At 51.0% G+C, this 24,145-nt stretch overlaps 1 protein-coding gene across 1 annotated transcript in view; it reads left to right on the top strand.

The window, feature by feature from the left end:
• LOC135548878 (TIP41-like protein) overlaps nucleotides 1-24,145 on the top strand; it is a 34,482-nt gene that overhangs the window by 288 nt on the left and 10,049 nt on the right. Inside the window, exons 2-4 of the mRNA XM_064978936.1 lie at nucleotides 5,498-5,625; nucleotides 5,789-5,968; nucleotides 6,114-6,184. Of these exons, the coding sequence (XP_064835008.1) occupies nucleotides 5,501-5,625; nucleotides 5,789-5,968; nucleotides 6,114-6,184 (376 nt within the window). The 5' untranslated portion in view covers nucleotides 5,498-5,500. The remainder of the gene's footprint in view (nucleotides 1-5,497; nucleotides 5,626-5,788; nucleotides 5,969-6,113; nucleotides 6,185-24,145) is intronic.

Below are 24,145 nucleotides of genomic sequence, written 5' to 3'. Positions count from 1 at the left end.
GCTACTCCTTTTGAATACACATCCGTGCCCGTTTGTCAGCTACCTGCTGCTTCTTTTATATAGCGTTGAATTTTGCAATAGCTAGAAGTTAGACGTTCGCCGCTATGATGAGCCCCGCCTACTTCCAGTTTTTTTCTTCTGTTTTTTTTACCTTTATTTAACCAGGTAAGCTAGTTGAGAACAAGTTATCATTTGCAACTGCATCCTGGCCAAGATAAAGCATAGCAGTTCGACACATACAACAACACAGAGTTACACATGGAAGGAACAAAACATACAGTCAATAATACAGTAGAAAACAAAGTCTATATACAGTTAGTGCAAATTAGGTCAAATAAGGGAGTTAAGGCAATAAATAGGCCATGGTGGCGAAGTAATTACAATATGGCAATTATGGAATGGTAGATGTGCAAAAAATGGATGCTCAAGTAGAGATACTGTGGTGCAAAAGGAGCAAAATAAATACAGTATGGGGATGAGGTAGATAGATGGGCTATGAACAGGTGCAGTGATCTGTGAGCTGCCCTGACAGCTGGTTCTTAAAGCTAGTGAGGGAGATGGGAATCTCCAGCTTCAGTGATTTTTGCAGTTCATTCCAGTCAGTGGCAGCAGAGAACTGGAAGGAAAGATGACCAAAGGAGGAATTGGCTTTGGGGGTGACCAGTGAGATATACCTGCTGAAGTGCGTGCTACGAGTGGGTGCTGCTATGGTGACCAGAGAGCTGAAATAGGGCGTGGCTTTATCTAGCAGAGACTTGTAGATAACCTGTAGCCAGTGGGCTTGGCGACGAGTATGAAGCGAGGGCCAGGCAATGAGAGTGTACAGGTCGCAGTGGTGAGTAGTGTATGGGGCTTTGGTGGCAAAACGGATGGCACTGTGACTACATCCAGTTTTCTGAGTAGAGTGTTGGAGGCTATTTTATAGATGACATTGCCGAACTCAAGGATCGGTAGGATGGTCAGTTTTACGAGGGTATGTTTGGCAGCATGAGTGAAGGAAGCTTTGTTGTGAAATAGGAAGCCAATTCTAGATTTTATTTTTGATTGGAGATGCTTATTGTGAGTCTGGAAGGAGAGTTTACAATCTAGCCAGACACCTAGATATTTGTCTTTATCCACGTATTCTAAGTCAGAGCCGTCCAGAGTAGTATGGATGGGTGGGTTTTCCCTAATCTTAACCCAATTCTTCGAACCTGCTTGTTTAATTATCTTAACCTGCTGCGTAATTTATAATCTGCTCAAAAATAACTTTCGGTCGTAGCTGTTCTTCTTTGATGAGGTTTAATGGCAATTGTTATTCAATAAATGTTGCATTACCTCCACCTACTAGACTGTAAAACTCACTTTATTTTAAAAGGATTTTATTTTTTATTTTAAAAAAGAACACTACCCTAGTCCACTATTTAAATCTATTTCGTCCTACTTCAGGCCAACAACCTGAAGGGATGGGACACCACCACTTAACACACCCTGTAATGCTTCTGAAGTCTCACACACCCAAATCCCTCTCTGCAGCTGCCACCACAACCTACAAATTCTGCGACTTACTTCCATCCCTGCAGTACAGTTGATAGCCATTGCTAAAAATCCAATCTTACTGAAACATATCACTTGTTGGCCTATTGCTCTGTACTGGTACAGATCTACTACTCACACCACTCTTCTCAGGATTCCTCCCCCTTAACCCATCTTCCTCTACTTTCTTCCTCAGCATATGACAACTTCTGCTCTACTCTAACCCTGGAAACCTCAACCTGCCTCTCACTTCTGATCCCCAGCGCAATGGGCACCCCTTTAATTAACACATACCACTACTTTCCCCAATGCTACACAGTCCTTTGTCTCATGCCCTTCTGAACACTTCTCACACACAGGAACCTTCCTCCTACACACTGCTGCCACATGCACATAAGCTTGACACCTGTAACAACGTAATGTATTTGGCACAAAAGCTCGTACAACTTATATATCCTAACATCACTTTGTCGGGCAAAGACTCAACATCAAAACTCAAAAGAACAGACAATGACTCTTCTGTTGCGCCACCCTGTGTGCATCGCACCAAGGGAAAAATATCACAAACACTGGGAATCTTCCCCTTCAGTTGCTCAACTTTTACATTTACTGCTACCCCATCAATCGCTCCTTTCAATGGCACCCTTTTCTTGAGTGCAAAACAATTCACATTTCTTGCCCCCATTCGTTCTAATGTGGAGCGCCTTCTCCCTCTGACCAGCAGAAACAAATTATTATCACAAGACCACTTCTGGTTACCCTCACTGATTCCACAGCATCCAACTCCGCTTTCACCCACCCTGAAAGCACATGGATCAGCAAAAATACACTTTTTCCAAAAACACTCCTACAGTCAGACATACTGATCATCGGTCGTAGCTGTATCGAAGTGGCGTGTTTTTTATAGGGAATTTTGTAATAATAAAAAAAAAGTATAGGACTTGAAAAAGAAGTAGGTGGGATGTTCATGGTCATTTTTGTTTTCCTAACCTTAAATTGGGAGCAAAAATCAAAGGTCAGCAGTGTGGTTAAGGGTAAGAAATTGTAGAAATAGGCAGGGTTTATCAAATCAAATTGTATTGGTCTCATTGGTCTCATACACATGGTTAGCAGATGTTAATGCGAGTGTAGCGCAATACTTGTGCTTCTAGTTCCGACCATGCAGTAATATCTAACAAGTAATCTAACAATTTCACAACAACTACCTAATACACACAAGTGTAAGGAATGAATATGTACATATGGACGAGCGATGGCCGAACGGCATAGGCAAGATGCAGTAGATGGTATAGAGTACAGTATATACATATGAGATGAGTAATGTAGGGTATGTAAACATAAAGTGGCATTGTTTAAAGTAACTAGTGATACATTTATTACATCCAGTTTTAAATTATTATGTGGCTAGAGATTTGAGTCAGTATGTTGGCAGCAGCCACTCAATGTTAGTGATGGCTGTTTAACAGTCTGATGGCCTTGAGATAGAAGCTGTTTTTCAGTCTCTCGGTCCCAGCTTTGATGCACCTGTACTGACCTCGCCTTCTGGATGATAGCGGGGTGAACAGGCAGTGGCTCGGGTGGTTGTTGTCCTTGATGATCTTTATGGCCTTCCTGTAGGTGTCCTGGAGGGCAGGTAGTTTGCCCTCAGTGATGCGTTGTGCAGACCTCACTACCCTCTGGAGAGCCTTACGGTTGTGGGCGGAGCAGTTGCCGTACCAGGCGGTGATACAGCCTGACAGGATGCTCTCGATTGTGCATTGTAAAAGTTTGTGAGTGTTTTTGGTGACAAGCCAAATTTCTTCAGCCTCCTGAGGTTGAAGAGGCGCTGTTGCACCTTCTTCCCCACGCTGTATGTGTGGGTGGACCAATTCAGTTTGTCTGTGATGTGTACGCAGAGACATCATCTCCTTTGTTTTGTTGACATTGTGTGTGAGGTTATTTTCCTGTCACCACACTCCGAGGGCCCTCACCTCCCTGTAGGCCGTCTCGTCATTGTTGGTAATCAAGCTTACCACTGTAGTGTCTTCTGCAAACTTGATGATGAGTTGGAGGCCTGCATGGCCACACAGACATGGGTGAACCCGGGAGTACAGGAGAGGGCTGAGAACGCACCCTTGTGGGGCCCCAATGTTGAGGATCAGCAGGGTGGAGATGTTGTTTTCTACCCTCACCACCTGGGGGTGGCCCATCAAAGTCCAGGACCCAGGTGCACAGGGCAGGGTTGAGACCCAGGGTCTTGAGCTTAAAGATGAGTTTGAAGGGTACTATGGTGTTAAATGTTGAGCTGTAATCGATGAACAGCATTCTTACATAGGTATTCCTCTTGTCCAGATGGGTTAGGGCAGCGTGTGGACCTATTGGGGCGGTAAGCAAATTGAAGTTGGTCTAGGGTGTCCGGTAGGGTGGAGGTGATATGATCCTTGACTAGTCTCTCAAAGCACTTCATGATAACGGAAGTGAGTGCTACGGGGCGATAGTCCCACAAAGTCTGACTTGTGGTTGTGGTAACTATTAATGACCGACTTTCATGGGGTATTGAGAATCATTAGGAATTGTGTTCTGTTGTAATAGCTAGGTATGAAGTGTCCCACTTCAGGAGGGCGGACGTGTGCTTCAGGAGGGAGGACATCTGTGCTAGCAAAGCAGAGGCCTTGGGCAGAGCATGTGAGCAGTTGGAAATCCTACTCATCTGAGATGTGCGCTTCGTGTCCTTTCCTACCACTCAGCTAAAAACCTCTCGGTGCTCAGTTTTTTTTTTTCATTAAGAATCACAATTTAACCAACAGCCACTTTTGTGACTACCTATATGGATTTCAATGAATAGTATTTGAATAAACACGGAAAGGGGAATGTAAGAAGTGAACATAATTTCAAATAAGCTACATGTCAACATTAAACACTCTAAATAGGTCAGGAGCCAGACAGGGAGCCTCATTATTTAGGCTATATTTTTTTCAAGGCTATAGCCTACAAAGAAATACATTGTGAAGCATTTGCGAGTGCGACACAATATGCTGGTAGGAACAAAGAGTTACTTTTTTTCTATAGGTAGGTCTAAAGGTTTTAAGGCAAAATAACCCAATCAAAACAGAAAGCTCCTTGAATGTGGGAATATGCCGGGACTATTGTATAGATAATATAACGAAAATGAACAAATCGTTTTAAGAGATTAGATTGTTAGTTTAGGAATACTTTGCTCCAATGACACACTTATCTACCCACCTCGTTCTTTTCTTTTAGCATGTGCCGGTAGTAAATACACCATCATGCTTTTGGGATAAGTGTCTTTTCCGATCCCAAAATGATTCTTTAGTTGTGGACACTACATCATCGCACTCCCTCTCTTTAGTTTTGGACACTACATTACCACTCCCTCTCTTTAGTTGTGGACACTACATCATCGCACTCCCTCTCTTTAGTTTTGGACACTACATTACCACTCCCTCTCTTTAGTTGTGGACACTACATCATCGCACTCCCTCTCTTGCTCCTGGTCCTCATCTTTGTTAGTCACCTTGATGTAGCACCTGTGTGTTTTATCAGTTTCTGTATGAAAATATCTAGCGAACTCCGTGATAGTAGCTAAAGTAAGGGGCTATAGCAGCACACAAGTAGACTACAAATGCAGCGTAAGGAAATCCGTGTGGGGCATAAGAGTGGTGGAAAATGTGTTTTATTAGGACATTACATTACACATTACATTACACATCACATTACACAACATCACATTACATTACACATTACATTATACATTTGTACCATTTTTACCCAACAGCTCACCGTTTTAAAGCGATGTAAGGAAAATGATGAAGCCCCAATGACGGATGTTTTATTTACCAGCCGGTCCACGGGGACGCTAGTGTAATACCAGGAATACACATGAATCCTAGACAGTGCAGATCTAGCGGCCACTATTGGCTGTCTAGGCTATCGTGGCGTCCTTTACTTCTGTCTCTGATGGGTTTGGTGTCTGTATTTACAGTTGATGTTTGCCAATTTGTCAGCCATGATGACCCATGGGTTTAAGAGCAGTAAGCAAGACTTCACATTCGGACCATGGAAAGTCACTGCTGCAAAAACCCACATTATGAAATCTAAGGACATTGAACGGTAAGCTATTCCAAGTATTTTGTGTCAAATACTTAAGGTTTAGTCTACATTGGGTACCTTGTTTATCGACTTAGACTTACTTTTAGTCATTCAAATCTCGTCAATTTACCAACTAAGCTGCATTGAGGTTAGTTGTTCAGGTTTCAAGACAGTTTGGTCCCAGGTTAGGGAAGGAGATGCACATGCCCTCGCTCCCAGAGATGCTGTTTGGGGACAACGTTCTACGCATCCAGCACACAGACGGCTATGGCATTGAGTTCAATGCCATCGATGCCCTCAAGAGGGTCAACAACATGCATGACTCTGTGAAAGTGGCCTGTGCACAGGAATGGCAAGAGAGCAGGTACAACCCATATCATAAGACCTCTGTGATAATGCACGAGCCACCTTCACTGTCTAAATGCTGTTGAAGTAGAAAAAACAGTGGCATTTTAAATGGTTTAGTCCTAATCAGTGACCTCAGTGAGTGGATGTGGCTGTATCCCCAGGGCTGATTCTGAACACTCCAAGGAGGTAGTGAAACGCTACGACTGGACACACACCACAGTGACCTCAGTGAGTGGATGTGGCTGTATCCCCAGGGCTGATTCTGAACACTCCAAGGAGGTAGTGAACGCTACGACTGGACACACACCACAGTGACCTCAGTGAGTGGATGTGGCTGTATCCCCAGGGCTGATTCTGAACACTCCAAGGAGGTAGTGAAACGCTACGACTGGACACACACCACAGTGACCTCAGTGAGTGGATGTGGCTGTATCCCCAGGGCTGATTCTGAACACTCCAAGGAGGTAGTGAAACGCTACGACTGGACACACACCACAGTGACCTCAGTGAGTGGATGTGGCTGTATCCCCAGGGCTGAATCTGAACACTCCAAGGAGGTAGTGAAACGCTACGACTGGACACACACCACAGTGACCTCAGTGAGTGGATGTGGCTGTATCCCCAGGGCTGATTCTGAACACTCCAAGGAGGTAGTGAAACGCTACGACTGGACACACACCACAGTGACCTCAGTGAGTGGATGTGGCTGTATCCCCAGGGCTGATTCTGAACACTCCAAGGAGGTAGTGAAACGCTACGACTGGACACACACCACAGTGACCTCAGTGAGTGGATGTGGCTGTATCCCCAGGGCTGATTCTGAACACTCCAAGGAGGTAGTGAAACGCTACGACTGGACACACACCACAGTGACCTCAGTGAGTGGATGTGGCTGTATCCCCAGGGCTGATTCTGAACACTCCAAGGAGGTAGTGAAACGCTACGACTGGACACACACCACAGTGACCTCAGTGAGTGGATGTGGCTGTATCCCCAGGGCTGATTGTGAACACTCCAAGGAGGTAGTGAAACGCTACGACTGGACACACACCACAGTGACCTCAGTGAGTGGATGTGGCTGTATCCCCAGGGCTGATTCTGAACACTCCAAGGAGGTAGTGAAACGCTACGACTGGACACACACCACAGTGACCTCAGTGAGTGGATGTGGCTGTATCCCCAGGGCTGATTCTGAACACTCCAAGGAGGTAGTGAAACGCTACGACTGGACACACACCACAGTGACCTCAGTGAGTGGATGTGGCTGTATCCCCAGGGCTGAATCTGAACACTCCAAGGAGGTAGTGAAACGCTACGACTGGACACACACCACAGTGACCTCAGTGAGTGGATGTGGCTGTATCCCCAGGGCTGATTGTGAACACTCCAAGGAGGTAGTGAACGCTACGACTGGACACACACCACAGTGACCTCAGTGAGTGGATGTGGCTGTATCCCCAGGGCTGATTCTGAACACTCCAAGGAGGTAGTGAAACGCTACGACTGGACACACACCACAGTGACCTCAGTGAGTGGATGTGGCTGTATCCCCAGGGCTGATTGTGAACACTCCAAGGAGGTAGTGAAACGCTACGACTGGACACACACCACAGTGACCTCAGTGAGTGGATGTGGCTGTATCCCCAGGGCTGATTCTGAACACTCCAAGGAGGTAGTGAAACGCTACGACTGGACACACACCACAGTGACCTCAGTGAGTGGATGTGGCTGTATCCCCAGGGCTGATTGTGAACACTCCAAGGAGGTAGTGAACGCTACGACTGGACACACACCACAGTGACCTCAGTGAGTGGATGTGGCTGTATCCCCAGGGCTGAATCTGAACACTCCAAGGAGGTAGTGAAACGCTACGACTGGACACACACCACAGTGACCTCAGTGAGTGGATGTGGCTGTATCCCCAGGGCTGATTGTGAACACTCCAAGGAGGTAGTGAAACGCTACGACTGGACACACACCACAGTGACCTCAGTGAGTGGATGTGGCTGTATCCCCAGGGCTGATTCTGAACACTCCAAGGAGGTAGTGAAACGCTACGACTGGACACACACCACAGTGACCTCAGTGAGTGGATGTGGCTGTATCCCCAGGGCTGATTCTGAACACTCCAAGGAGGTAGTGAACGCTACGACTGGACACACACCACAGTGACCTCAGTGAGTGGATGTGGCTGTATCCCCAGGGCTGATTGTGAACACTCCAAGGAGGTAGTGAAACGCTACGACTGGACACACACCACAGTGACCTCAGTGAGTGGATGTGGCTGTATCCCCAGGGCTGATTCTGAACACTCCAAGGAGGTAGTGAAACGCTACGACTGGACACACACCACAGTGACCTCAGTGAGTGGATGTGGCTGTATCCCCAGGGCTGATTCTGAACACTCCAAGGAGGTAGTGAAACGCTACGACTGGACACACACCACAGTGACCTCAGTGAGTGGATGTGGCTGTATCCCCAGGGCTGATTGTGAACACTCCAAGGAGGTAGTGAAGCTACGACTGGACACACACCACAGTGACCTCAGTGAGTGGATGTGGCTGTATCCCCAGGGCTGATTCTGAACACTCCAAGGAGGTAGTGGAACGCTACGACTGGACACACACCACAGTGACCTCAGTGAGTGGATGTGGCTGTATCCCCAGGGCTGAATCTGAACACTCCAAGGAGGTAGTGAAACGCTACGACTGGACACACACCACAGTGACCTCAGTGAGTGGATGTGGCTGTATCCCCAGTGCTGATTCTGAACACTCCAAGGAGGTAGTGAAACGCTACGACTGGACACACACCACAGTGACCTCAGTGAGTGGATGTGGCTGTATCCCCAGGGCTGATTCTGAACACTCCAAGGAGGTAGTGAAACGCTACGACTGGACACACACCACAGTGACCTCAGTGAGTGGATGTGGCTGTATCCCCAGGGCTGATTGTGAACACTCCAAGGAGGTAGTGAAACGCTACGACTGGACACACACCACAGTGACCTCAGTGAGTGGATGTGGCTGTATCCCCAGGGCTGATTGTGAACACTCCAAGGAGGTAGTGAAACGCTACGACTGGACACACACCACAGTGACCTCAGTGAGTGGATGTGGCTGTATCCCCATGGCTGATTCTGAACACTCCAAGGAGGTAGTGAAAAGCTACGACTGGACACACACCACAGTGACCTCAGTGAGTGGATGTGGCTGTATCCCCAGGGCTGATTCTGAACACTCCAAGGAGGTAGTGAAACGCTACGACTGGACACACACCACAGTGACCTCAGTGAGTGGATGTGGCTGTATCCCCAGGGCTGATTCTGAACACTCCAAGGAGGTGGTGGCGCTACGACTGGACACACACCACAGTGACCTCAGTGAGTGGATGTGGCTGTATCCCCAGTGCTGATTCTGAACACTCCAAGGAGGTAGTGAAACGCTACGACTGGACACACACCACAGTGACCTCAGTGAGTGGATGTGGCTGTATCCCCAGGGCTGATTGTGAACACTCCAAGGAGGTAGTGAAACGCTACGACTGGACACACACCACAGTGACCTCAGTGAGTGGATGTGGCTGTATCCCCAGGGCTGATTCTGAACACTCCAAGGAGGTAGTGAAACGCTACGACTGGACACACACCACAGTGACCTCAGTGAGTGGATGTGGCTGTATCCCCAGGGCTGATTCTGAACACTCCAAGGAGGTAGTGAAACGCTACGACTGGACACACACCACAGTGACCTCAGTGAGTGGATGTGGCTGTATCCCCAGGGCTGAATCTGAACACTCCAAGGAGGTAGTGAAACGCTACGACTGGACACACACCACAGTGACCTCAGTGAGTGGATGTGGCTGTATCCCCAGGGCTGAATCTGAACACTCCAAGGAGGTAGTGAAACGCTACGACTGGACACACACCACAGTGACCTCAGTGAGTGGATGTGGCTGTATCCCCAGTGCTGATTCTGAACACTCCAAGGAGGTAGTGAAACGCTACGACTGGACACACACCACAGTGACCTCAGTGAGTGGATGTGGCTGTATCCCCAGGGCTGATTCTGAACACTCCAAGGAGGTAGTGAAACGCTACGACTGGACACACACCACAGTGACCTCAGTGAGTGGATGTGGCTGTATCCCCAGTGCTGATTCTGAACACTCCAAGGAGGTAGTGAAACGCTACGACTGGACACACACCACAGTGACCTCAGTGAGTGGATGTGGCTGTATCCCCAGGGCTGATTGTGAACACTCCAAGGAGGTAGTGAAACGCTACGACTGGACACACACCACAGTGACCTCAGTGAGTGGATGTGGCTGTATCCCCAGGGCTGATTGTGAACACTCCAAGGAGGTAGTGAAACGCTACGACTGGACACACACCACAGTGACCTCAGTGAGTGGATGTGGCTGTATCCCCAGGGCTGATTCTGAACACTCCAAGGAGGTAGTGAAACGCTACGACTGGACACACACCACAGTGACCTCAGTGAGTGGATGTGGCTGTATCCCCAGGGCTGATTGTGAACACTCCAAGGAGGTAGTGAAACGCTACGACTGGACACACACCACAGTGACCTCAGTGAGTGGATGTGGCTGTATCCCCAGGGCTGATTGTGAACACTCCAAGGAGGTAGTGAAACGCTACGACTGGACACACACCACAGTGACCTCAGTGAGTGGATGTGGCTGTATCCCCAGGGCTGATTCTGAACACTCCAAGGAGGTAGTGAAACGCTACGACTGGACACACACCACAGTGACCTCAGTGAGTGGATGTGGCTGTATCCCCAGGGCTGATTGTGAACACTCCAAGGAGGTAGTGAAACGCTACGACTGGACACACACCACAGTGACCTCAGTGAGTGGATGTGGCTGTATCCCCAGGGCTGATTCTGAACACTCCAAGGAGGTAGTGAAACGCTACGACTGGACACACACCACAGTGACCTCAGTGAGTGGATGTGGCTGTATCCCCAGGGCTGATTGTGAACACTCCAAGGAGGTAGTGAAACGCTACGACTGGACACACACCACAGTGACCTCAGTGAGTGGATGTGGCTGTATCCCCAGGGCTGATTGTGAACACTCCAAGGAGGTAGTGAAACGCTACGACTGGACACACACCACAGTGACCTCAGTGAGTGGATGTGGCTGTATCCCCAGGGCTGAATCTGAACACTCCAAGGAGGTAGTGAAACGCTACGACTGGACACACACCACAGTGACCTCAGTGAGTGGATGTGGCTGTATCCCCAGGGCTGATTGTGAACACTCCAAGGAGGTAGTGAAACGCTACGACTGGACACACACCACAGTGACCTCAGTGAGTGGATGTGGCTGTATCCCCAGGGCTGAATCTGAACACTCCAAGGAGGTAGTGAAACGCTACGACTGGACACACACCACAGTGACCTCAGTGAGTGGATGTGGCTGTATCCCCAGGGCTGATTCTGAACACTCCAAGGAGGTAGTGAAACGCTACGACTGGACACACACCACAGTGACCTCAGTGAGTGGATGTGGCTGTATCCCCAGGGCTGATTGTGAACACTCCAAGGAGGTAGTGAAACGCTACGACTGGACACACACCACAGTGACCTCAGTGAGTGGATGTGGCTGTATCCCCAGGGCTGATTCTGAACACTCCAAGGAGGTAGTGAAACGCTACGACTGGACACACACCACAGTGACCTCAGTGAGTGGATGTGGCTGTATCCCCAGGGCTGAATCTGAACACTCCAAGGAGGTAGTGAAACGCTACGACTGGACACACACCACAGTGACCTCAGTGAGTGGATGTGGCTGTATCCCCAGGGCTGATTCTGAACACTCCAAGGAGGTAGTGAAACGCTACGACTGGACACACACCACAGTGACCTCAGTGAGTGGATGTGGCTGTATCCCCAGGGCTGATTGTGAACACTCCAAGGAGGTAGTGAAACGCTACGACTGGACACACACCACAGTGACCTCAGTGAGTGGATGTGGCTGTATCCCCAGGGCTGATTCTGAACACTCCAAGGAGGTAGTGAAACGCTACGACTGGACACACACCACAGTGACCTCAGTGAGTGGATGTGGCTGTATCCCCAGGGCTGATTCTGAACACTCCAAGGAGGTAGTGAAACGCTACGACTGGACACACACCACAGTGACCTCAGTGAGTGGATGTGGCTGTATCCCCAGGGCTGATTCTGAACACTCCAAGGAGGTAGTGAAACACTACGACTGGACACACACCACAGTGACCTCAGTGAGTGGATGTGGCTGTATCCCCAGGGCTGATTCTGAACACTCCAAGGAGGTAGTGAAACGCTACGACTGGACACACACCACAGTGACCTCAGTGAGTGGATGTGGCTGTATCCCCAGGGCTGATTCTGAACACTCCAAGGAGGTAGTGAAACGCTACGACTGGACACACACCACAGTGACCTCAGTGAGTGGATGTGGCTGTATCCCCAGGGCTGATTCTGAACACTCCAAGGAGGTAGTGAAACGCTACGACTGGACACACACCACAGTGACCTCAGTGAGTGGATGTGGCTGTATCCCCAGGGCTGATTCTGAACACTCCAAGGAGGTAGTGAAACGCTACGACTGGACACACACCACAGTGACCTCAGTGAGTGGATGTGGCTGTATCCCCAGGGCTGATTGTGAACACTCCAAGGAGGTAGTGAAACGCTACGACTGGACACACACCACAGTGACCTCAGTGAGTGGATGTGGCTGTATCCCCAGGGCTGATTCTGAACACTCCAAGGAGGTAGTGAAACACTACGACTGGACACACACCACAGTGACCTCAGTGAGTGGATGTGGCTGTATCCCCAGTGCTGATTCTGAACACTCCAAGGAGGTAGTGAAACGCTACGACTGGACACACACCACAGTGACCTCAGTGAGTGGATGTGGCTGTATCCCCAGGGCTGATTCTGAACACTCCAAGGAGGTAGTGAAACGCTACGACTGGACACACACCACAGTGACCTCAGTGAGTGGATGTGGCTGTATCCCCAGGGCTGATTCTGAACACTCCAAGGAGGTAGTGAAACGCTACGACTGGACACACACCACAGTGACCTCAGTGAGTGGATGTGGCTGTATCCCCAGGGCTGATTGTGAACACTCCAAGGAGGTAGTGAAACACTACGACTGGACACACACCACAGTGACCTCAGTGAGTGGATGTGGCTGTATCCCCAGGGCTGATTGTGAACACTCCAAGGAGGTAGTGAAACGCTACGACTGGACACACACCACAGTGACCTCAGTGAGTGGATGTGGCTGTATCCCCAGGGCTGATTGTGAACACTCCAAGGAGGTAGTGAAACGCTACGACTGGACACACACCACAGTGACCTCAGTGAGTGGATGTGGCTGTATCCCCAGGGCTGATTCTGAACACTCCAAGGAGGTAGTGAAACGCTACGACTGGACACACACCACAGTGACCTCAGTGAGTGGATGTGGCTGTATCCCCAGGGCTGATTCTGAACACTCCAAGGAGGTAGTGAAACGCTACGACTGGACACACACCACAGTGACCTCAGTGAGTGGATGTGGCTGTATCCCCAGGGCTGATTCTGAACACTCCAAGGAGGTAGTGAAACGCTACGACTGGACACACACCACAGTGACCTCAGTGAGTGGATGTGGCTGTATCCCCAGGGCTGATTCTGAACACTCCAAGGAGGTAGTGAAACGCTACGACTGGACACACACCACAGTGACCTCAGTGAGTGGATGTGGCTGTATCCCCATGGCTGATTGTGAACACTCCAAGGAGGTAGTGAAACGCTACGACTGGACACACACCACAGTGACCTCAGTGAGTGGATGTGGCTGTATCCCCAGGGCTGATTCTGAACACTCCAAGGAGGTAGTGAAACGCTACGACTGGACACACACCACAGTGACCTCAGTGAGTGGATGTGGCTGTATCCCCAGGGCTGATTCTGAACACTCCAAGGAGGTAGTGAAACGCTACGACTGGACACACACCACAGTGACCTCAGTGAGTGGATGTGGCTGTATCCCCAGGGCTGATTGTGAACACTCCAAGGAGGTAGTGAAACGCTACGACTGGACACACACCACAGTGACCTCAGTGAGTGGATGTGGCTGTATCCCCAGGGCTGATTCTGAACACTCCAAGGAGGTAGTGAAACGCTACGACTGGACACACACCACAGTGACCTCAGTGAGTGGATGTGGCTGTATCCCCAGGGCTGATTGTGAACACTCCAAGGAGGTAGTGAAACGCTACGACTGGACACACACCACAGTGACCTCAGTGAGTGGATGTGGCTGTATCCCCAGGGCTGCTTCTGAACACTCCAAGGAGGTAGTGAAACGCTACGACTGGACACACACCACAGTGACCTCAGTGAGTGGATGTGGCTGTATCCCCAGGGCTGATTGTGAACACTCCAAGGAGGTAGTGAAACGCTACGACTGGACACACACCACAGTGACCTCAGTGAGTGGATGTGGCTGTATCCCCAGGGCTGAATCTGAACACTCCAAGGAGGTAGTGAAACGCTTACGACTGGACACACACCACAGTGACCTCAGTGAGTGGATGTGGCTGTATCCCCAGGGCTGATTGTGAACACTCCAAGGAGGTAGTGAAACGCTACGACTGGACACACACCACAGTGACCTCAGTGAGTGGATGTGGCTGTATCCCCAGGGCTGATTGTGAACACTCCAAGGAGGTAGTGAAACGCTACGACTGGACACACACCACAGTGACCTCAGTGAGTGGATGTGGCTGTATCCCCAGGGCTGAATCTGAACACTCCAAGGAGGTAGTGAAACGCTACGACTGGACACACACCACAGTGACCTCAGTGAGTGGATGTGGCTGTATCCCCAGGGCTGATTCTGAACACTCCAAGGAGGTAGTGAAACGCTACGACTGGACACACACCACAGTGACCTCAGTGAGTGGATGTGGCTGTATCCCCAGGGCTGATTGTGAACACTCCAAGGAGGTAGTGAAACGCTACGACTGGACACACACCACAGTGACCTCAGTGAGTGGATGTGGCTGTATCCCCAGGGCTGATTGTGAACACTCCAAGGAGGTAGTGAAACGCTACGACTGGACACACACCACAGTGACCTCAGTGAGTGGATGTGGCTGTATCCCCAGGGCTGATTCTGAACACTCCAAGGAGGTAGTGAAACGCTACGACTGGACACACACCACAGTGACCTCAGTGAGTGGATGTGGCTGTATCCCCAGGGCTGATTGTGAACACTCCAAGGAGGTAGTGAAACGCTACGACTGGACACACACCACAGTGACCTCAGTGAGTGGATGTGGCTGTATCCCCAGGGCTGATTGTGAACACTCCAAGGAGGTAGTGAAACGCTACGACTGGACACACACCACAGTGACCTCAGTGAGTGGATGTGGCTGTATCCCCAGGGCTGATTCTGAACACTCCAAGGAGGTAGTGAAACGCTACGACTGGACACACACCACAGTGACCTCAGTGAGTGGATGTGGCTGTATCCCCAGGGCTGATTCTGAACACTCCAAGGAGGTAGTGAAACGCTACGACTGGACACACACCACAGTGACCTCAGTGAGTGGATGTGGCTGTATCCCCAGGGCTGATTGTGAACACTCCAAGGAGGTAGTGAAACGCTACGACTGGACACACACCACAGTGACCTCAGTGAGTGGATGTGGCTGTATCCCCAGGGCTGATTGTGAACACTCCAAGGAGGTAGTGAAACGCTACGACTGGACACACACCACAGTGACCTCAGTGAGTGGATGTGGCTGTATCCCCAGGGCTGATTCTGAACACTCCAAGGAGGTAGTGAAACGCTACGACTGGACACACACCACAGTGACCTCAGTGAGTGGATGTGGCTGTATCCCCAGGGCTGATTGTGAACACTCCAAGGAGGTAGTGAAACGCTACGACTGGACACACACCACAGTGACCTCAGTGAGTGGATGTGGCTGTATCCCCAGTGCTGATTCTGAACACTCCAAGGAGGTAGTGAAACGCTACGACTGGACACACACCACAGTGACCTCAGTGAGTGGATGTGGCTGTATCCCCAGGGCTGATTCTGAACACTCCAAGGAGGTAGTGAAACGCTACGACTGGACACACACCACAGTGACCTCAGTGAGTGGATGTGGCTGTATCCCCAGGGCTGATTCTGAACACTCCAAGGAGGTAGTGAACGCTACGACTGGACACACACCACAGTGACCTCAGTGAGTGGATGTGGCTGTATCCCCAGGGCTGATTGTGAACACTCCAAGGAGGTAGTGAAACGCTACGACTGGACACACACCACAGTGACCTCAGTGAGTGGATGTGGCTGTATCCCCAGGGCTGATTGTGAACACTCCAAGGAGGTAGTGAAACGCTACGACTGGACACACACCACAGTGACCTCAGTGAGTGGATGTGGCTGTATCCCCAGGGCTGATTCTGAACACTCCAAGGAGGTAGTGAAACGCTACGACTGGACACACACCACAGTGACCTCAGTGAGTGGATGTGGCTGTATCCCCAGGGCTGATTGTGAACACTCCAAGGAGGTAGTGAAACGCTTACGACTGGACACACACCACAGTGACCTCAGTGAGTGGATGTGGCTGTATCCCCAGGGCTGATTGTGAACACTCCAAGGAGGTAGTGAACGCTACGACTGGACACACACCACAGTGACCTCAGTGAGTGGATGTGGCTGTATCCCCAGGGCTGATTCTGAACACTCCAAGGAGGTAGTGAAACGCTTACGACTGGACACACACCACAGTGACCTCAGTGAGTGGATGTGGCTGTATCCCCAGGGCTGATTCTGAACACTCCAAGGAGGTAGTGAAACGCTACGACTGGACACACACCACAGTGACCTCAGTGAGTGGATGTGGCTGTATCCCCAGGGCTGATTCTGAACACTCCAAGGAGGTAGTGAAACGCCACGACTGGACACACACCACAGTGACCTCAGTGAGTGGATGTGGCTGTATCCCCAGGGCTGATTCTGAACACTCCAAGGAGGTAGTGAACGCTACGACTGGACACACACCACAGTGACCTCAGTGAGTGGATGTGGCTGTATCCCCAGGGCTGATTCTGAACACTCCAAGGAGGTAGTGAACGCTACGACTGGACACACACCACAGTGACCTCAGTGAGTGGATGTGGCTGTATCCCCAGGGCTGATTCTGAACACTCCAAGGAGGTAGTGAAACGCTACGACTGGACACACACCACAGTGACCTCAGTGAGTGGATGTGGCTGTATCCCCAGGGCTGATTGTGAACACTCCAAGGAGGTAGTGAAACGCTACGACTGGACACACACCACAGTGACCTCAGTGAGTGGATGTGGCTGTATCCCCAGGGCTGATTCTGAACACTCCAAGGAGGTAGTGAAACGCTACGACTGGACACACACCACAGTGACCTCAGTGAGTGGATGTGGCTGTATCCCCAGGGCTGATTCTGAACACTCCAAGGAGGTAGTGAAACGCTACGACTGGACACACACCACAGTGACCTCAGTGAGTGGATGTGGCTGTATCCCCAGGGCTGATTCTGAACACTCCAAGGAGGTAGTGAAACGCTACGACTGGACACACACCACAGTGACCTCAGTGAGTGGATGTGGCTGTATCCCCAGGGCTGATTCTGAACACTCCAAGGAGGTAGTGAAACGCTACGACTGGACACACACCACAGTGACCTCAGTGAGTGGATGTGGCTGTATCCCCAGGGCTGATTCTGAACACTCCAAGGAGGTAGTGAAACGCTACGACTGGACACACACCACAGTGACCTCAGTGAGTGGATGTGGCTGTATCCCCATGGCTGATTTTGAACACTCCAAGGAGGTAGTGAAACACTACGACTGGACACACACCACAGTGACCTCAGTGAGTGGATGTGGCTGTATCCCCAGGGCTGATTCTGAACACTCCAAGGAGGTAGTGAAACGCTACGACTGGACACACACCACAGTGACCTCAGTGAGTGGATGTGGCTGTATCCCCAGGGCTGATTCTGAACACTCCAAGGAGGTAGTGAAACGCTACGACTGGACACACACCACAGTGACCTCAGTGAGTGGATGTGGCTGTATCCCCAGGGCTGATTGTGAACACTCCAAGGAGGTAGTGAAACGCTACGACTGGACACACACCACAGTGACCTCAGTGAGTGGATGTGGCTGTATCCCCAGGGCTGATTCTGAACACTCCAAGGAGGTAGTGAAACGCTACGACTGGACACACACCACAGTGACCTCAGTGAGTGGATGTGGCTGTATCCCCAGGGCTGCTTCTGAACACTCCAAGGAGGTAGTGAAACGCTACGACTGGACACACACCACAGTGACCTCAGTGAGTGGATGTGGCTGTATCCCCAGGGCTGATTGTGAACACTCCAAGGAGGTAGTGAAACACTACGACTGGACACACACCACAGTGACCTCAGTGAGTGGATGTGGCTGTATCCCCAGTGCTGATTCTGAACACTCCAAGGAGGTAGTGAAACGCTACGACTGGACACACACCACAGTGACCTCAGTGAGTGGATGTGGCTGTATCCCCAGGGCTGATTCTGAACACTCCAAGGAGGTAGTGAAACGCTACGACTGGACACACACCACAGTGACCTCAGTGAGTGGATGTGGCTGTATCCCCAGGGCTGATTGTGAACACTCCAAGGAGGTAGTGAAACGCTACGACTGGACACACACCACAGTGACCTCAGTGAGTGGATGTGGCTGTATCCCCAGGGCTGATTCTGAACACTCCAAGGAGGTAGTGAAACGCTACGACTGGACACACACCACAGTGACCTCAGTGAGTGGATGTGGCTGTATCCCCAGGGCTGATTCTGAACACTCCAAGGAGGTAGTGAAACGCTACGACTGGACACACACCACAGTGACCTCAGTGAGTGGATGTGGCTGTATCCCCAGGGCTGATTCTGAACACTCCAAGGAGGTAGTGAAACGCTACGACTGGACACACACCACAGTGACCTCAGTGAGTGGATGTGGCTGTATCCCCAGGGCTGATTCTGAACACTCCAAGGAGGTAGTGAAACGCTACGACTGGACACACACCACAGTGACCTCAGTGAGTGGATGTGGCTGTATCCCCAGGGCTGATTCTGAACACTCCAAGGAGGTAGTGAAACGCTACGACTGGACACACACCACAGTGACCTCAGTGAGTGGATGTGGCTGTATCCCCATGGCTGATTTTGAACACTCCAAGGAGGTAGTGAAACACTACGACTGGACACACACCACAGTGACCTCAGTGAGTGGATGTGGCTGTATCCCCAGGGCTGATTCTGAACACTCCAAGGAGGTAGTGAAACGCTACGACTGGACACACACCACAGTGACCTCAGTGAGTGGATGTGGCTGTATCCCCAGGGCTGATTCTGAACACTCCAAGGAGGTAGTGAAACACTACGACTGGACACACACCACAGTGACCTCAGTGAGTGGATGTGGCTGTATCCCCAGTGCTGATTCTGAACACTCCAAGGAGGTAGTGAAACGCTACGACTGGACACACACCACAGTGACCTCAGTGAGTGGATGTGGCTGTATCCCCAGGGCTGATTCTGAACACTCCAAGGAGGTAGTGAACGCTACGACTGGACACACACCACAGTGACCTCAGTGAGTGGATGTGGCTGTATCCCCAGGGCTGATTGTGAACACTCCAAGGAGGTAGTGAAACGCTACGACTGGACACACACCACAGTGACCTCAGTGAGTGGATGTGGCTGTATCCCCAGGGCTGATTCTGAACACTCCAAGGAGGTAGTGAACGCTACGACTGGACACACACCACAGTGACCTCAGTGAGTGGATGTGGCTGTATCCCCAGGGCTGAATCTGAACACTCCAAGGAGGTAGTGAAACGCTACGACTGGACACACACCACAGTGACCTCAGTGAGTGGATGTGGCTGTATCCCCAGGGCTGATTGTGAACACTCCAAGGAGGTAGTGAAACGCTACGACTGGACACACACCACAGTGACCTCAGTGAGTGGATGTGGCTGTATCCCCAGGGCTGATTGTGAACACTCCAAGGAGGTAGTGAAACGCTACGACTGGACACACACCACAGTGACCTCAGTGAGTGGATGTGGCTGTATCCCCAGGGCTGATTGTGAACACTCCAAGGAGGTAGTGAAACGCTACGACTGGACACACACCACAGTGACCTCAGTGAGTGGATGTGGCTGTATCCCCAGGGCTGATTCTGAACACTCCAAGGAGGTAGTGAAACGCTACGACTGGACACACACCACAGTGACCTCAGTGAGTGGATGTGGCTGTATCCCCAGGGCTGATTCTGAACACTCCAAGGAGGTAGTGAAACGCTACGACTGGACACACACCACAGTGACCTCAGTGAGTGGATGTGGCTGTATCCCCAGGGCTGATTGTGAACACTCCAAGGAGGTAGTGAAACGCTACGACTGGACACACACCACAGTGACCTCAGTGAGTGGATGTGGCTGTATCCCCAGGGCTGATTCTGAACACTCCAAGGAGGTAGTGAAACGCTACGACTGGACACACACCACAGTGACCTCAGTGAGTGGATGTGGCTGTATCCCCAGGGCTGATTCTGAACACTCCAAGGAGGTAGTGAAACGCTACGACTGGACACACACCACAGTGACCTCAGTGAGTGGATGTGGCTGTATCCCCAGGGCTGATTGTGAACACTCCAAGGAGGTAGTGAAACGCTACGACTGGACACACACCACAGTGACCTCAGTGAGTGGATGTGGCTGTATCCCCAGGGCTGATTCTGAACACTCCAAGGAGGTAGTGAAACGCTACGACTGGACACACACCACAGTGACCTCAGTGAGTGGATGTGGCTGTATCCCCAGGGCTGATTCTGAACACTCCAAGGAGGTAGTGAAACGCTACGACTGGACACACACCACAGTGACCTCAGTGAGTGGATGTGGCTGTATCCCCAGGGCTGATTCTGAACACTCCAAGGAGGTAGTGAAACGCTACGACTGGACACACACCACAGTGACCTCAGTGAGTGGATGTGGCTGTATCCCCAGGGCTGATTCTGAACACTCCAAGGAGGTAGTGAAACGCTACGACTGGACACACACCACAGTTACCTCAGTGAGTGGATGTGGCTGTATCCCCAGGGCTGATTGTGAACACTCCAAGGAGGTAGTGAACGCTACGACTGGACACACACCACAGTGACCTCAGTGAGTGGATGTGGCTGTATCCCCAGGGCTGATTCTGAACACTCCAAGGAGGTAGTGAAACGCTACGACTGGACACACACCACAGTGACCTCAGTGAGTGGATGTGGCTGTATCCCCAGGGCTGATTCTGAACACTCCAAGGAGGTAGTGAACGCTACGACTGGACACACACCACAGTGACCTCAGTGAGTGGATGTGGCTGTATCCCCAGTGCTGATTCTGAACACTCCAAGGAGGTAGTGAAACGCTACGACTGGACACACACCACAGTGACCTCAGTGAGTGGATGTGGCTGTATCCCCAGGGCTGATTGTGAACACTCCAAGGAGGTAGTGAAACGCTACGACTGGACACACACCACAGTGACCTCAGTGAGTGGATGTGGCTGTATCCCCAGGGCTGATTCTGAACACTCCAAGGAGGTAGTGAAACGCTACGACTGGACACACACCACAGTGACCTCAGTGAGTGGATGTGGCTGTATCCCCAGGGCTGAATCTGAACACTCCAAGGAGGTAGTGAAACGCTACGACTGGACACACACCACAGTGACCTCAGTGAGTGGATGTGGCTGTATCCCCAGGGCTGATTCTGAACACTCCAAGGAGGTAGTGAAACGCTACGACTGGACACACACCACAGTGACCTCAGTGAGTGGATGTGGCTGTATCCCCAGGGCTGATTGTGAACACTCCAAGGAGGTAGTGAAACACTACGACTGGACACACACCACAGTGACCTCAGTGAGTGGATGTGGCTGTATCCCCAGGGCTGATTGTGAACACTCCAAGGAGGTAGTGAAACGCTACGACTGGACACACACCACAGTGACCTCAGTGAGTGGATGTGGCTGTATCCCCAGGGCTGATTCTGAACACTCCAAGGAGGTAGTGAAACGCTACGACTGGACACACACCACAGTGACCTCAGTGAGTGGATGTGGCTGTATCCCCAGGGCTGCTTCTGAACACTCCAAGGAGGTAGTGAAACGCTACGACTGGACACACACCACAGTGACCTCAGTGAGTGGATGTGGCTGTATCCCCAGGGCTGCTTCTGAACACTCCAAGGAGGTAGTGAAACGCTACGACTGGACACACACCACAGTGACCTCAGTGAGTGGATGTGGCTGTATCCCCAGGGCTGATTCTGAACACTCCAAGGAGGTAGTGAAACACTACGACTGGACACACACCACAGTGACCTCAGTGAGTGGATGTGGCTGTATCCCCAGGGCTGAATCTGAACACTCCAAGGAGGTAGTGAAACGCTACGACTGGACACACACCACAGTGACCTCAGTGAGTCGATGTGGCTGTATCCCCAGGGCTGATTCTGAACACTCCAAGGAGGTAGTGAAACGCTACGACTGGACACACACCACAGTGACCTCAGTGAGTGGATGTGGCTGTATCCCCAGGGCTGATTCTGAACACTCCAAGGAGGTAGTGAAACGCTACGACTGGACACACACCACAGTGACCTCAGTGAGTGGATGTGGCTGTATCCCCAGGGCTGATTCTGAACACTCCAAGGAGGTAGTGAAACGCTACGACTGGACACACACCACAGTGACCTCAGTGAGTGGATGTGAATGTATCCCCAGGGCTGATTCTGAACACTCCAAGGAGGTAGTGAAACGCTACGACTGGACACACACCACAGTGACCTCAGTGAGTGGATGTGGCTGTATCCCCAGGGCTGATTCTGAACACTCCAAGGAGGTAGTGAAACGCTACGACTGGACACACACCACAGTGACCTCAGTGAGTGGATGTGGCTGTATCCCCAGGGCTGATTCTGAACACTCCAAGGAGGTAGTGAAACGCTACGACTGGACACACACCACAGTGACCTCAGTGAGTGGATGTGGCTGTATCCCCAGGGCTGATTCTGAACACTCCAAGGAGGTAGTGAAACGTTACGACTGGACACACACCACAGTGACCTAAGTGAGTGGATGTGGCTGTATCCCCAGGGCTGATTGTGAACACTCCAAGGAGGTAGTGAACGCTACGACTGGACACACACCACAGTGACCTCAGTGAGTGGATGTGGCTGTATCCCCAGGGCTGATTCTGAACACTCCAAGGAGGTAGTGAAACGCTACGACTGGACACACACCACAGTGACCTCAGTGAGTGGATGTGGCTGTATCCCCAGGGCTGATTGTGAACACTCCAAGGAGGTAGTGAAACGCTACGACTGGACACACACCACAGTGACCTCAGTGAGTGGATGTGGCTGTATCCCCAGGGCTGATTGTGAACACTCCAAGGAGGTAGTGAAACACTACGACTGGACACACACCACAGTGACCTCAGTGAGTGGATGTGGCTGTATCCCCAGGGCTGATTGTGAACACTCCAAGGAGGTAGTGAAACGCTACGACTGGACACACACCACAGTGACCTCAGTGAGTGGATGTGGCTGTATCCCCAGGGCTGCTTCTGAACACTCCAAGGAGGTAGTGAAACGCTACGACTGGACACACACCACAGTGACCTCAGTGAGTGGATGTGGCTGTATCCCCAGGGCTGCTTCTGAACACTCCAAGGAGGTAGTGAAACGCTACGACTGGACACACACCACAGTGACCTCAGTGAGTGGATGTGGCTGTATCCCCAGGGCTGATTCTGAACACTCCAAGGAGGTAGTGAAACACTACGACTGGACACACACCACAGTGACCTCAGTGAGTGGATGTGGCTGTATCCCCAGGGCTGAATCTGAACACTCCAAGGAGGTAGTGAAACGCTACGACTGGACACACACCACAGTGACCTCAGTGAGTCGATGTGGCTGTATCCCCAGGGCTGATTCTGAACACTCCAAGGAGGTAGTGAAACGCTACGACTGGACACACACCACAGTGACCTCAGTGAGTGGATGTGGCTGTATCCCCAGGGCT

Source organism: Oncorhynchus masou, chromosome 11 (genome assembly GCF_036934945.1).
Source record: "Oncorhynchus masou masou isolate Uvic2021 chromosome 11, UVic_Omas_1.1, whole genome shotgun sequence".
NCBI lineage: Eukaryota > Metazoa > Chordata > Actinopteri > Salmoniformes > Salmonidae > Oncorhynchus > Oncorhynchus masou.
This window is presented reverse-complemented; position numbering and strand designations above follow the sequence as displayed.